General features: G+C 42.5%; 2 protein-coding genes across 2 annotated transcripts; both read left to right on the top strand.

The window, feature by feature from the left end:
* Positions 1-528: 528 nt before the first annotated feature.
* Positions 529-6,253, top strand: samm50 (SAMM50 sorting and assembly machinery component). Its single transcript, XM_030095992.1, has 15 exons — positions 529-669; positions 1,780-1,890; positions 2,204-2,305; positions 2,390-2,477; positions 2,579-2,685; positions 2,867-2,997; positions 3,388-3,475; positions 3,985-4,113; positions 4,325-4,396; positions 4,484-4,570; positions 4,850-4,920; positions 5,137-5,204; positions 5,300-5,446; positions 5,662-5,803; positions 6,102-6,253. Exons 1-15 carry the CDS (start codon positions 649-651, stop codon positions 6,145-6,147), a joined length of 1,410 nt encoding a protein of 469 aa, XP_029951852.1. The 5' UTR covers positions 529-648; the 3' UTR covers positions 6,148-6,253.
* Positions 6,254-7,221: 968 nt separating this feature from the next.
* Positions 7,222-14,365, top strand: api5 (apoptosis inhibitor 5). Its single transcript, XM_030096908.1, has 14 exons — positions 7,222-7,293; positions 8,541-8,702; positions 8,872-8,965; positions 9,060-9,125; positions 9,244-9,395; positions 9,555-9,761; positions 9,886-9,990; positions 10,877-10,966; positions 11,789-11,970; positions 12,058-12,151; positions 12,245-12,301; positions 12,497-12,576; positions 12,697-12,833; positions 13,731-14,365. Exons 1-14 carry the CDS (start codon positions 7,222-7,224, stop codon positions 13,808-13,810), a joined length of 1,578 nt encoding a protein of 525 aa, XP_029952768.1. The 3' UTR covers positions 13,811-14,365.
* The last annotated feature ends 935 nt before the right edge of the window (positions 14,366-15,300 follow it).

Raw genomic sequence — 15,300 nt, 5'->3', positions numbered from 1 at the left:
TTCATTTCTGCCTTTATATGTTTAATTTGCATCCCTGTAGTTGATGTTTGTCATTGTGCATTTCTTTGGAAATGTTTTGTGAGACTTGGTAGTCATTAAAAATGTCTTTGTTTTGGTTTAGCCTGCTAATACGCCCATTTTAGCGTAGCTTTCAGGGAATTTGTGACTCTCAGTTTTATGTTTCCGTTGCAGTTTTGGGAGGTGTCTCCTTGCTCCTCAGGGCCTGTGCCCCTCCCTTAGTGCTTATTCAGGATCCCTTCTGTGCAACGAATACATGCATTTGTTAACATGGTTATTAATGGTGCTTATGGTAAAAAAAAAAAAAAAAGCCTCGCGTTCATACGGATATTTCTATCCCTCAATCTGTGAATCTTCAGTGGTTTTTTACTGAAATAGAACATGATGCAACACAGTCGTGCTGCTGGTGTTTGTTTTTGCAGCGCTGCTGTGTTGAAGGCTCACCGCCAGGGGGCGTGGCTACGGAGGGGGGGACGCCCACCGTGGGCGTGGTCAGGAAGTGACATGGCCGCCTCCTTATAGGGAGCTTCCTCGTCTCTCTCCGGTTACTTGTAGGTTAAATTAGTTAGTATTTTTCCGTCTCGGAGTTTTGCTGTTATTTAACGGGGACAGCGCCCTGAGGAGCTCAGCATGGGCACCGTCCATGCCCGGGTAAGGAAAAGCGCGGTAAAAAAAAAAACGTGCTCGAGCTGCGACTTTGACCTCCCTGCGTGCTGGCTGAGTTTATGACAGAAAGAAAAGGCCTCGTAGTGCACATGCAGCATGGGACTGCCGTGCTCCGGTTTCCAGCTTTATGGCAGCGTCCTCTTTCCACTGCAGCTTAAAGTGGTAATTTTAGCATTGAATTCCGGATTAAGTGCCAGCACGCGGAGCCATGGACAGTAGAGACGGATGCTGCTGTCTCCGGGCACCGTGGAGCCAGCTGAAGGCAGCTTGTGCTCACTGTCAACAGTTGGTGTTATTTCCACAAGTTTACACTCATTCGGGTTAGATTTTCCCGCTCAGACTGAACAAAAACAGCTTTCATCATTCATCCTTATAACCTACACTGCCTTATAATCATACTAACAGAACTTGTTTGGTTGTTGTCTGTTATCCAATACAGGAAGCATGTAAACATGTTAAGAATTGTAAAAAAAAAATATTGGTATATATTAATCAGCTAGTCAAGATGATTGATGATATTATAGTGGATGAATGGAAGGAAAACGCCTCATGCATTACTTTGAGCATTGTGCAGAAAAACTGTTTCTCTGCACTTCAGAGATAATGTTGTCCTTTTTGGCACGGCCTCATGAGTGCCTCCAGGGATGGACTGGAGAGTTGGCTGCTGAATGTCAAACAGAATGGGATCTGGATCAGTACTTTCACCTGTGTTCACTTGAGGGAGTCTCATCAGGGTGTAACCACTGATGGGCAGTGAGACCGGCCTCAGACTTGTACAGAAGGCTGCAGTAATGTAGGTGTGGTTCTGGCTCTGCCCAGAAGAGCTGGAGGATGTGATGGGGAGAAATGGGGCTCCTTTGCTGCTTAAAATGGCACTGTGATCCCTATTGGCCAAGTGTGTTCAAAAAAATATAGAGAGAATTTCATTAATCTAAAAATTTCCAGCAGTTTCTCTAAATTTCTTCTTCTTCTTCTTCTTCTTCTTGCTTTCAGTGTTCCTGGTAATTATCGTGCTGTTTATAAAATTGACCATTTGCATTAACATTACATTACCTTTCTAATGGTTTGATTATTTCCTCTGTCTGTATATTGCAGAGCCTGGACCCTCTGCCCATGCACGGGCCAGAGTTGGGACTTCAGGCCGATGATATCGAAGCTCCAGGGATTGAACAGGACCCGAAGCAAGAAGTTCTTGAGAACAAAAATGTAAGATATATTTAGTTTCAGAGAGTAATTACATATGTTTATTTTTGATACTAATGTGTTTACAGTATTCCAGAATAGAAGTAGATCAGTTTTCACCCCATTACTACTCAAAAGTTTATAATGAAATTTTTGTCTTGCACTAACCCGTAACCACACGATTTGCACAATATGAATACAGCTTTGAAAAGCAGCATTGCAATTGTTTTGAGAGATCTAAATGTTACGATAGATGGAAGATACAGCTAAGCAAGTTGTTTTCATGAATATAACGGACCATGATGCTTCAGATCCTGAATGTGTCGCTTGGTTTCAGGTTGTGGTTCAGCGAGTGCACATAGACGGGCTCGGGAGAACCAAAGAAGATCTCCTGACTTACGAAATCGCTGAGGTTTTCCGGGCAAAGAACCTCATTGATGTAGGCGCTCACTCACAGTGCTGCATTGAGATCATGCTGTGATTCTGTGCTGTGAGTGGCGCCAACACACTGCTCGCTTTGCAGGTGATGCGAAAGTCTCACGAAGCCCGACAGAAGCTGCTCCGCCTCGGCATCTTCAGGAAAGTAGAGGTCGTTATTGACACATCAAGAGGTACACAAGTCCAGTCAATGCACTGTCACTGCACACGGAAGGGATTCCATACATTTTTTCCATTATCTCTATATCATGATTAAGTCTCCCGCTCCCTCCAGGTGAGGACGCTCTTCCTAATGGCCTTGACGTGACCTTCGAGGTCACGGAGTTGAGACGTATGACAGGCAGCTACAACACTATGGTTGGAAACAATGAAGGGAGCATGGTGAGTGCCATAATAGTGCTATTTTCTCTGTAGGAAGCCATACACTAACCTGTCATCACAACACCGGTCTGCCACTTTTCATGTGAAATTTGTTTCATTTTTTTTAAAGATCTTGTGTTACCTATAATATTGATATATTCAAATCTTAAATGACAGGTGAGCATATTCTCTTGTATCCCAGGTACTGGGCCTGAAGTTGCCGAATGTATTAGGCCGAGCAGAAAAAATGACATTCCAGTTCTCCTATGGCACCAAAGAGACGTCCTATGGTCTGTCCTTCTTCAAGCCCCAACCAGGACATTTTGAACGCAAGTAAGATACACCGTCTGCATTTTGTTGGTATTTCACTAAGTTATACGCTTTACATGTATGTTTCTAAACAATAGCCAAATGCACAGAACCAGGGGTGGCACAGTGAGGAGACATCCGACTCACTTTCGTGTATTAGAAGTCATCGCTTTACACAAACCTGACTGCTCTTTCTTGATAACATGCGCAGTTCATTTTGCTGTTCTCTTACTGTTGGATTGGTTCGGCTGTTGGAGAGATAAGATGAATATCTGAGTATTCAAGTTTTAGTTTTCTTCATAGAGAGGTCATCGTTCATTTTATTGATATCTGCAGAAGCTATGAATGGATGTTTTAATTGCAGAGGAGTCATTTTAGTGTTTTTTTTTTTGTTGTTTTTTTTTTCATTTGTAGTATCACGCTCAACGTGTACAAAGTAACTGGACAGTTCCCTTGGAGTTCTTTAAGGGAGACGGATCGAGGCATCTCTGCAGAACTGAGTGTAAGTAGACCTTTCCATGCTGTGGGTGCTTTTCTTTTTTTCCACCATTTTTTTGAGACTAAAATTCCCCGAGGAATTCGTGTGATTAGTCGGTTGACTGGTTAAACGTCTGTCGCCTTATGCTATTTACCACCAGAAATTTTAGTCTGTTGTTTTATTCATAGTCAAGGCTGTTTATCTATCATGTAGCCACCCACCATAAAATAGCAGTGCCCCCTCCTGTGGCAGTGTTTGAACCAGCTGTAAAATGGTTTAAGCAGTGGGAAATGGACAGATGTAATCCTGCAAAAAAAATTATGGTTTGTTTGATACACTCGGGTTTATTTGATATTATTTACCTGGAGAAACTGTGATCTTTCTCACCCTGAGATGAAAACACAGCTCCTCCAGACCATGCTGAAATTACACAAAAATATTTTTTTTTCAATGATAATTGCTCCATCATGTGAGATCTGTAATAAAACTAAACAACTAACACAGGTGACCCTCTGTAATCTTATAACCCGCAGTTTCCTGTGTGGAAGACCAGCCAGACGCTGAAGTGGGAGGGTGTGTGGAGGGAGCTGGGCTGTCTGGCTCGCACAGCCTCGTTCGCCGTCCGAGAGGAGAGTGGACACTCCCTCAAGTCCTCACTTTCGGTATTTACCTTTAAATTTGTTCACAAAACTTTGCAGTGGCTGAGCATTGAAACTGTTTCGAATTTTCACGATGAAGCTGATAATCATTGTCAGATTTTATGTATTTCTGTAAAGCAGAACACAGTCTTACTGTGTGAAATTTAAATAGTAATGCTGGAAAGGGTCCAAAAAACTCAAGTCGGCATATGAATTGCGTCCTGTATTTCTCCAGCATGCGATGGTCATTGACACGAGGAACTCCTCCATCCTTCCCAGGAGAGGCGGCCTGCTGAAGATCCACCAGGTTTGTCAGATCAGAGCTCTTATGTTTTATGCAGCAGTTGACAGGCCGGTTTGGTCACTCACCAGCAACGTGTTTGTTTTTGTGTAGGAACTTGCTGGTTACACTGGGGGAGATGCAAGTTTCCTGAAGGAGGACTTTGAGATCCAACTCAATAAGACTCTCTTCTGGGACTCTGTGAGATTTTGCTTTTTACTGTGAAGTATTGGGCAGATCTGCCATTCATAAACACCTGTTCAATCAGAGTTTGTGTGCCAGAGAATGCGGATAATAGTGTATTTATAAATGCAATTGTAATTCTGTTATGTATACTTCACAAGTTACTACTAATGTAAATCTGTACTGTGGTATTTATGTTCATTTCAACATTTCCATGTCACAACAACAGCTTGACATGGTTACTCTACATTTTGTGCATGGGTCTTTTTTCTAAGATTTTTCATATCTCCCCCACAGGTCCTTTCTGCCTCATTGTGGGGTGGTCTTCTTCTACCCATTGGTGAAAAGCCAACAAGCATCGCAGACAGGTGTGGAAATGCAATGCATCCTCAAGGTTACTGTTATTGAGCGGCTTTTGAAATCCGCACTACTTGTGTGCATATTATGTTTCAAAAGGATTGTTTTTTTTCCATTTGAGAATCATGACACAACTATAACTGTACAATTTTAGATTTGGAAAATATTTGCATTCAAAGAAAGGCGCTCAACGTGATTTTGCGTTTTGTGTTTTGGTGAACTTCTAGGTTCTACCTTGGCGGTCCCACCAGCATCAGGGGATTCAGCATGTACAGCATGGGCCCACAGAGTGAAGGTGAGTCTGTGTCTCTTGGCTCAGTTGAGCTGGTCACCGGATGAAGATGTGGTGGTTTATTAAAAAGCCGTGTTCTCACATCACTGGAACAACAGGGGACTACTTGGGAGGAGAGGCGTACTGGGCAGGAGGCGTCCACCTCTACACGCCTCTGCCCTTCAGGCCGGGCAGAGGAGGCTTCGGTGACCTCTTCAGAACTCACTTCTTCCTTAATGCCGGAAACCTGTGTAACCTCAACTATGGTGAGAGGTTGAAAATGTCCTGAGTCCCAGTTACAGCTTATGATTTCACCAGAGCTTGACATTTATTCTTGAACATTTTAGATTATTAGATTGAAATTGTGTGGATTTTCCTTTGTTTTTTTACATAATTTGACAAGACAGAACTACATTATTGAGCAGATGTACGCGATTCTTATTTTTCTGCCTGTTTCTGTCCCGTGTGTCTTTTTACTCAGGTGAGGGGCCACAAGCACATTTGAAGAAACTGGCAGAATGCTTGCGCTGGTCTTATGGACTGGGCATTGTGCTGCGTTTGGGAAACATTGCCAGGCTGGAACTCAACTACTGCATTCCTATGGGAGTCCAGAGTGGAGACAGGTAGAGCTGGCCAACTTATTTTTTGTTAGTTCATAATATTGCAGAACTTTGAGGCATTTTTCAGGTGATGTTGATAACCAATAGAAAATAATGTCTTGAAAATGATCAATATATCCAAGAGTTGCAAAGTTGTTACTATGAGAGTTTGAAATGAACCTCTCAAGTTTTTTTTTCTTGATAGTTATGTTATTGCAAAAGATAGCAATTAGTACAACATGTGAGAGCACTGAATGAAATAAGCACATTTTATATCTCCAAACATACACCAAGAATAATTCCATTTCCTCTTTTCTTACAGGATATGTGATGGAGTCCAGTTTGGAGCAGGGATTAGATTTTTGTGAAACCACATTTATTATGTTCCAGATACATTGTACTGAAAGTTGAAACTGCTTGTACAGAATTATTGTAGCACCATACTAGTTCAATAAAATAGATTACAAACACTTTGTATTGTCATTGATCGGTTATTATAAGCTGGGTATTGTAAGTGCAAGGTGAGGAATGCAGTTTTACAATCTACGTTTACAAACCAACAGCATTGGAGGGTCTGAAGCAAATGTCAGGTTTAACAGTTTCAAATAAGTATGAGTATTCTTTTATGTATCAGCATAAATCGTTTTGTGCACTTGGTTGTGATTGTAGGACACTGAGATGTGAAACTACTGTACAATTCATGTAGAAGACAAAAACTTTGATTCGTGGAGTTTGCATGTTCACCTTGTGTGAGTTTTTCCTTCAGGGGCTCCGATTCCCTCCCACAGTCCAAAAGCATGCATGTGAGGTAGATCTGTGATCGTAGCTCACCCCTGGCTGTGAGTGTGTGTGGGTGTTTGTCCTGTGACAGACAGGTGATATGTCGGAGTGTATTCTGAACAGAATATGAGTATAGAAGATCGATTTTTGTAATTTTTTTATAAAACTGATGTGAGGCTACTTGTATTTCAGTTCAAATAGAAAAATTAAGATATTGGAATAAATCTTGAATCTGTGTATTTTCAAACATATGATGAACAGTGTTAAATTACAAAAAAAAAAAGGAATGAGAGTATGCATAGAGTGGCAGAAACTGTTTTGAGCACATCCTCAGTTCCGTTCACACCAGTGGTTCACCCTCGTATCACGTGGTCTACTTCCAGCCACTCGATTGGCTGAGCCCGCGCACGCGCAATACTTTCGGTTCCGTCGCTTTTTTTATGCCATCACGCAGAGCATTGCGGGAAGACGGGCGGTCTCCATTGACGGACTTCTACACATTTTTTCTTTCCCTCCACTTTTCTGAACTGGAGAATCATACTCGGACAGAGTGGTTTGTTGTCCAGCCGCCTGCGCCGGAGCAGCAGTGAGCCCGGGAGCGTTTTTCTCTTTTGTTTTTCCGCGGTCTTCTCGGTGAGCGGCGGGCTCGGGGACGCACGCTGATGGCGGTCACTATCGAGGATCTTTATCGGAGCTACGGGGTCCTTGCAGACGCCAAGGACAACCTCAGTCAGGTACGAACAGGCAGGACTGTCCATTTTAAGACGATAGAGTCCGTTACTTTTGCATTCTGTATTATTTTCTCCTTTACTGCAGATAACTTCGTCGGGTTACATAACATTGTTTGTATGTGCTAAGCTAGCACTTGGTAGCTAGCGGGTAGTGCTCGTGTTAATAACCTCGCCATGGCGACCCTCGGCGATGGGTTTAGTTTGACCCACCACGTTCAGCCAATCCGGTGTCTATCGCCTCTTCATTCTTGTGGGAATCAATCCACGAAGCCCAGGATAGGAGGAAGTCCTCATTCAAAACCGGCGCGACGCTTCCCGGTCAATATATCGACTGAACTGCTGCTTCTCTGGAAAACACAAACGTGGACTCGGAAGTTCATCCGGGGCAACATGGAGTTTGATTCAATCAACATTCAAACAAACATCAAAGAACGCGAGGATCAGAAATATTAATAATCCAATGTATGTTATTTCCATACTTGCTTTAATGCACTGGTAACAACAGAGATGAAGTCAGTTTTAGTTTCATTTCTTCTTTTGGGTTTACTGAGGATATCATCCATCACGATAACATAATAAGTAATAGAGTTTGATAATCTCCCCAATCAACCCAAAGGGACAGCATTCGTTAGTTTCTGTTGCAGTAGTGATTTTCCCCATAATTTTCCGGACCTCGACTTTTCATGAGAGTGCAGAAATGCACCCAGTACTTTTACACAGAAAAACACTATAAGTCGCCATCATTATAGAATGGAAAAACTCCCTTTAACAGGAAAAAACCTTTGCAGAGGTGGAGGATTTTTCTTTTTGGGGGGTTAGAGGGTAGGAGAGGAAACTGTAGGAGCAACAGATTATTGGGAGGAATTTTTTTTTTTTTTTTTTTTTTTTACTCTGTTCCAACTTTGTTGGGAGGTGGATCTTCATAATAAATTACTAAAACGCTTCTGTCTCTACAACAAACTAGCTGAAATACAGAATGAGTTGTCTCCGTGAATCTGTTGCCATCATTGTAAGACTGCAGACTAGCTTAAAACACATCATGTTTCATCGGTGAGTAAAGGGTGGCTTCACTGTGGCTCTGTTCCGAAGCTGCTTTGGGAAAGGCATAGTGTCCGAATCAATTTTACGCAATTATGTTCTGAAGTGTACTTCTGTATTTAAGTTGAAGCTGCAAGACCTACATCACACTTTTGTGGCAGGTTGCTTTTTTCTATATTTCCGTGTGTGACTGTATTATTTTTGCTCTGCAGCACAAAGATGCCTACCAGGTGATTCTGGACGGTGTGAAAAGTGGCCCGAAGGAGAAGCGTCTGGCGGCACAGTTTATTCCCAAGTTCTTCAGCAGCTTCCCAGAGTTGGCTGATGCAGCCATTAACGCCCAGCTCGATCTGTGTGAAGACGAGGACGTGTCGGTGGGTATCGCGCACTACAAATAAAATGCAAACTCAATCTCCCTTGTCAGAGGTGTAGTGTGTATTTCATTGATCAAAGCATTTGATTGATACTCTGTTCTAAATTGAATTTGTTAAATTTTTTTGTTGTCATAGTATCTTCATGTTTTCTCTGTATGTTTCTCTGCAGATTCGACGACAGGCCATCAAGGAGCTCCCACGGTTTGCAGCTGGCGATAACATCCTTCGAGTCGCAGATATTCTCACCCAACTCCTTCAGACAGGTAAGAAAGCCTTCAGTAGCCGTCTCCTGATAATAATTACTGCTCCATGAGTGATCGTTTCTGCATTTGTTTTCTTCCCTCCTTTCATTTCTAGATGATACAGCAGAGTTCAACCAAGTCAACGCAGCACTTGTTTCTATCTTCAAGATGGATGCGAAAGGTGAGTAGTTAAACAGGTGTAGTTCTTTTTAATTAAATTTGATGATTTTTTTCATTATGCCTTTTTTTTTTTTTTTTTTTTTTTTAACAATGCATTTACCTCTACCTCTGTCATGCAGGTACACTTGGAGGCCTCTTCTCGCAAATCCTGCAGGGAGAAGACATTGTACGAGAAAGGGCCATCAAGTTTCTGTCGAACAAAGTAAAGACGCTGCCAGAAGATGTCATGACAAAGGAGGTGGAGGACTACATCTTCGCAGAGACAAAAAAGGTTTGCTCAAATGATAGTGATTGACATCAAACTTCACTTTTCATGTTCCATTGAATCCGGGTTTATAACTGGCAGTTCAAGTTGTTGTAAATGCAGCTGATAGTTTTGCGTTAGTCTGTGGATTCCGACTTCTGAAGCCTTGTCCCGGTGCTTCCTCAGGTGCTGGAGGATGTGACGGGAGAGGAGTTCGTGCTGTTGATGCGTGTGGTGTCGGGCCTCCGGGTGCTGCAGACCGTGAACGGGCGGCAGCAGCTTGTGGAGCTGGTGGTGGAGCAGGCGTTCCTCGAGCAGGCCCTCAACCCGGCTGACCCGGACACCGTGGATCGTCTGCTGCAGTGCACGCGCCAGGCACTGCCGCTCTTCTCTGTGAGTGGAACGGATTGACCTAACAGAGATCTGCATTATGTCTCCAAAAAGAGAAGAATATGTTGAATTTAATTTTACTGCATTAAGTAAAACTAAATAATTTCTAATACTTTATGTCTTTCAGAAAAATGTCCATTCCACACGCTTTGTGACGTATTTTTGTGACCATGTCCTGCCGAACCTCAGCGCTCTGACAAGTCCGGTGGCTGAGCTGGACATTCAGCTGGAGGTGAGTTCTTGTTCGTGTAGTTGAAGGTCAAAGCCTCGACAAGTTCACGTGTGTCCTAAGAGCGAGTTAAACAAATTCAGTGTTTCCTCACTGAAGCAATCTGAGCAGTTGGGAGTTCAGGGACTTGTCCAGGGAGCTGCAGGAGCTGTAGCGAGAGCCTCAGTGTCTGCCTGAGCTGATGGTCAAAGTGAATACCGTTTAGGAACCCAGTGCTATCAACTGAATATGACAATGCAGTATATATGAACCGAGGTAAAGCACTGGGTGACGTTTGTATTAAATACATTTCTTAAAACTCGGAAAGATTAGTTTTCCTGGAACATTTTCTCGACATGCTTTATAACGTTTTGAGAGATCTTCTCACTGTTTCTCATATCAAAATGAGCTTTAGAATGCTAAAAAAAAAATGTTTAGAGAGCCTGAAGCTGGAATAAAATATTATATTTTAATGGTTTGTTTCTTTAATCACTTTAACAACATGTTAGCAGTTTTAATGTGTAAAAGGTTTTTTAGTCAGTCTTGTCACTGCTGTCAAAGACTCCTTTATTTTTGACTCATTGCCTTAATAAAAGTATAGTGGTGTTTGATCAGCCCTACAAAGTACAGTGGTCATTATACAGAAGCACTGGCTTCCTGAACTTTAGTGATTCAGTCCGGCTCTGCATCAAGAAGCCTGACAAATATGGCCGCCAGCGTGAGGTCGCTCCTGCTTAGCGTTTGGCATTTGGTGAGCGCCTGCAGTTGTAAATAAAGTCAGCATGAAAGCCACCTGTTTGAGGTGTCAGCCAACTGCATGTTGTTAATGGGTCATTAGTCTGCACCACAATGCTGTCTCTCATTAGCAGTGCGCATCACTGTGTGTGTGTGTGTGTGTGTGTGTGTGTAGGTGCTGAAGCTGCTCGCTGAAATGAGTCCGTTCTGTGGAGACATGGAGAAGCTGGAGGCCAACCTCAACATGCTGTTCACCAAGCTGCTGGTAAGAACAACCTGTTCCTCTTGTTACTGCGCAAAGGGAGAAATTAATAGGAACTCGTCTGCGTACCAAGAGAGTCACTGCTGCGTTTTCTCGTGATTAAGAAGCTGTTTTTAGCATCGTCGTGTTTGATGTCGCTCACATGGCTCCCAGAGTGTCTCTTTGTGCTTTGTCTTTCTGTCCACTGTTGTTTGACCTCAATGTCCCATCTGAATGAAAAGTTCCACCCTTAAGTTCATGTACATTTGAAAGGTTTACTTCAAGTAATTTATCTTGACGTAAGTTTTCTTAGTGAAATTGATTCAAGAGATTCTTGCAGTTACGTTTGAGCACCCTGGCTCTTTAAAAACCATTGATAATGTTTTTGCATCTCAGAACAGAACACTCTCCATTGACATGGGGCGTTGATTTTCTGTAGAGCATGTTTCGAGATTGCAAAATTGTGGATTGAACTGAAAGCTGGTTGCGATGCTATAAAGATCTGGTTGTGCTCGGCTGAAGTCTCACATAAGGTCAAAAACATTGGCTTCTCCCTCTCAAAGTGTTTGAAGCCGGCCTCTATGTGTCGAATTCCTCCTAAGCTCTTCATCATTTTGCTCTTCGCAATTTAGAAATGGCAATCAGAGCTCATGGAATTAAATCTGACACCATTTACAATCACTGAACGACACTTAAAACTTAGGGCTGATTATTTTAGATACACAAAAAGCAGACTTGTTGTAATATGATCAATAGAAATAAAGTCCAGGCATCAATAGTTGATGATTTCATACTGTTAATATGCCAAAGTAATCTTTGTTTTGTAATCTGTGTATTCTGTGGTAGGAGTTCATGCCACTTCCTCCAGACGAGGTTGAGAACGGTGAGAACTCGGCGAGCGAGGAGCCCAAACTCCAGTTCAGCTACGTGGAGTGTCTCCTCTTCGCCTTCCACCAGCTCGGCAAGAAGCTGCCAGACTTCCTCCTGGACAAAGTGGACGCTGAGCGACTCAAAGACTTCAAAATCAGGTGAGGGCGTGTCTCCAGCCTCGTGGTGTTCGAGGTGTATCTGAGCACGGCCTGGCCTCACGTTGAACATGCTCTGTGTTTGAACAGGTTACAGTATTTCGCCAGAGGCCTGCAGGTTTATATCAGACAGCTGCGAGTGGCTCTCCAAGGGAAGACGGGCGATGCGCTGAAGACAGAGGAGGTGAAAACAGTCGGTTTGATCGGTTCAAACGTGTTTAAATGGAGTCACATACTGACCTCAGTTGAATGAATTCTTTCTTTATCATGAAATCAGAACAAGATCAAAGTGGTGGCCCTCAAGATCACAAACAACATCAACGTCCTCATCAAGGTGAGCAGACGGACTATTGGTTGAATCTTAGAGACACACACAGGACCTTATGTTACGTAAAGTATGCTGAGTGGATGAGGAAGTGACACAAACACTGCTGACCCCTTATCGATTGATCAGGTGTTTCTGTTCTTTTGTTTTTATGTGCTTGATTGGATTTGATTGTAATCCATGACTTTTATTCGTATGTTGCAGGATCTCTTCCACAATCCTCCATCGTACAAGAGCACAGTGACTCTGTCCTGGAAACCGGTTCAGAAGACGGAGGCAGTAGCGTAAGTCTGGACGGCGTCGGAGAACTGAGACGTATCGAACCGGCTATCGGAGGCCAAAACCGTCCGTTTGAGATGTGGTGATGGAATTTTGACCGGTTCGCGTCTCTGTCTGGTCTGTAGGCCCAAGCGTCCATCGAGCGAGGAGATGGGCGGCAGCACAAAGAAACCGGTCTCTCCTCAGCCACGGAGGGATGCGCGGCAAATCTACAACCCGCCCAGTGGCAAGTACAGCGCCACCATCGGGAATTTTAACTACGGTGAGTGGCGCCTCATAGTATTCGTTTTAATTTCAGTGTCTAAGTGTTAGTGATTTTTTTTTTTTTTTGAAATATGTTATGCTGTACATAAAACACATTAAACTAATAGTTGCACGTGTGTATTTAGATATTTATTAGATAATGTTGAAGCTACATTCATATTTATTGGTGTTGTATTGAATTGACATTTCTCCTTTTTATAAAGTGTCCAGGTTGTCATTCTTACTCCTTTTCCAGCGCGTTTGATGATGGCTAGAAATTTATTTAGAATAATTTTAGATTTCTTCAGTACAATTTTTGTTAACCATCCCATAAGAAATAAATTCAAACAATATTTTTAAAATATCAACACAGTGATACAGATTATTTATTTAATTACTAGTTTTTCTGGCTGGATTGTGTAACTAATTCTGCTTGTTTGATGTAATTAATCTCTGTTGCTGCTTATGCAGCAATAATTCTAATTTAGGAAAATATACTGTATATGAAAATACATTTCTCTAAATGTTATAAAGATATAGTAGGTATTTTTTATGAAATGTTAATCTTGTGGTGAAACTGCTGATGGTGCTGATGTTGCAGGCTTGTTGTTCATTCCAGTTTGGTCTTGGTCTGTCACTCCAGAGATGGTCGGAACACCGCCAGAGAAAGTGTTGTTGTTGTACTGTTTGTCCACCGGAGGGCGCCATCTACCAGTTTATGTTTAGCCTCCGCTTCTCACTTTAAATCCCCAAGTCTTCTGTCAAACTTATTTCCATTCAGGAGCCATATTTATGCCAATTTGGCCAGATCAAATCCTCCTGAGTGCCAGATGAATGCTTGTTTTATTTAATTCGGAAAATAACAATAAAAAAAATCTAAAACATTACCTCTTGTGTCCCGTCTCCGCCCGTCCAGAGCAGCGTGGTGGATACAGGGGCGGTCGAGGACGGGGCTTCGGAGCCAGAGGCGCTCGAGGACGGGGTCGGATCTACTGAAACATCGTCGCATTACATCCTGCTTGATGAACCGCATCGCATTGGGATCTGTTCAGCGTCCACAAACTGATCTTCTGTTTTTCTTTGAGGGCCTGGTTCTCTTTCTGTGGAACAACAGGACCTCTTTGTTCTTGAAGGGTTTGGATTTCTCTGACGCCTGGCTTCAACTTTTCTACCTGCTACATCCACGTTTTACTCTCCTGTATTCATCTCTGCCAAGGTGATAGTTAATCAACACGTCTTTTTATTTCCCCCCCCTCTTCCTAAATTTTTAAAATTTCGTCTGTGTAATTCCGACTGCCAACTTGTGACTGATTTTTGTCAGATTATTGTAGAAAAAAAAGGATCCTCTTGTCTTGCAACTTGTTGTTGAACACAGTTTTTACTTTTTATTTAATCTTGTTTTCCTTTCATTTTTTTTTTTTTATTAGAGCTTGATTTGAATTGGTTGAATTTGCTACTTTGTATTACTTGTTTATTCCGTTTCATTGGATTTTTATCATAAACTTGTACCTATATGTATGAACTTTTGTCCATGTGTTTTGTTTTTTGTAATTGGTGAATTACAGGTTGTTGTGGGTCCTCCACCTCAAACTACACTAAAATTAAACTGTGTAGAAACGTTTGCAGGTGTGTTTGTGTCTGGGTTTCACTCTTGTGTGCTTCCTTTTCCTCTTGGTTCTGTTTGAACTGTTCTTTCTGTACTGAAGCAGGGACGAGGGGGTAATTTTAGCCCGCCGTTTCTGGCATCGACATTTAGACTACACACAAACAAACGTGTCCTGCTGTCTGCATGACTGCTTCAGTTGTCCCCCGTCCGGTCTGTTGGGTATATAAGTGTGTGTGTGTGTGTGTGTGTACGTGCGTGCACACGTGCCTGCTTTGAAGTAGAAAAGAGTAGAATCGGGCTCTCAATAATTGAAAGGGCTATAAATAGTTGCTGCCATGTTTAGATTACTTTATTTTACACACCCTGGTGGTGGAGCCTGCTTGTTTTGGAGAGACGGGTCGTGAGTGCGCGCGCACGCACACACACACACACTCACTGTTCATGCTCCTCCTTTAGCTGCAGTCATTCCTCTAAGACAACTAACAACATGCGAGTTGGTCTGGAAGCCCTGTCTAGTGTTATTGGAGCTGATCCTGAGTGATCAACTGATTTAGTGCTACACTCTGTTTCCCCCCCCCCCCCCCCCCCCCCCCCCCCCACATGTATACAGTCTCACTAAACCTGCTTTTAACGAGCAGAAATGCTTCATTAATGTGTTGCTTATGGGTAGTATGATTTTTAAGTTATGACATCTCATTCAAAATGATATGACTGATCTACTATTAGCAGCTGACAGTAGCTCAAAAATTGCATTAAGTGGTTGCACTGATCTTATTACTAAAATGCACCCATTACATTTTTCAGATTTTTGAGTATGGTGTTATTCTGAATCTGTCACCCAGTGAAATAATGTGTTGATATAGCAAATATGTTGAACTCC

The sequence above is a fragment of the Salarias fasciatus genome, chromosome 7 (assembly GCF_902148845.1).
Source record: "Salarias fasciatus chromosome 7, fSalaFa1.1, whole genome shotgun sequence".
NCBI classification, from domain to species: domain Eukaryota; kingdom Metazoa; phylum Chordata; class Actinopteri; order Blenniiformes; family Blenniidae; genus Salarias; species Salarias fasciatus.
This window is presented reverse-complemented; position numbering and strand designations above follow the sequence as displayed.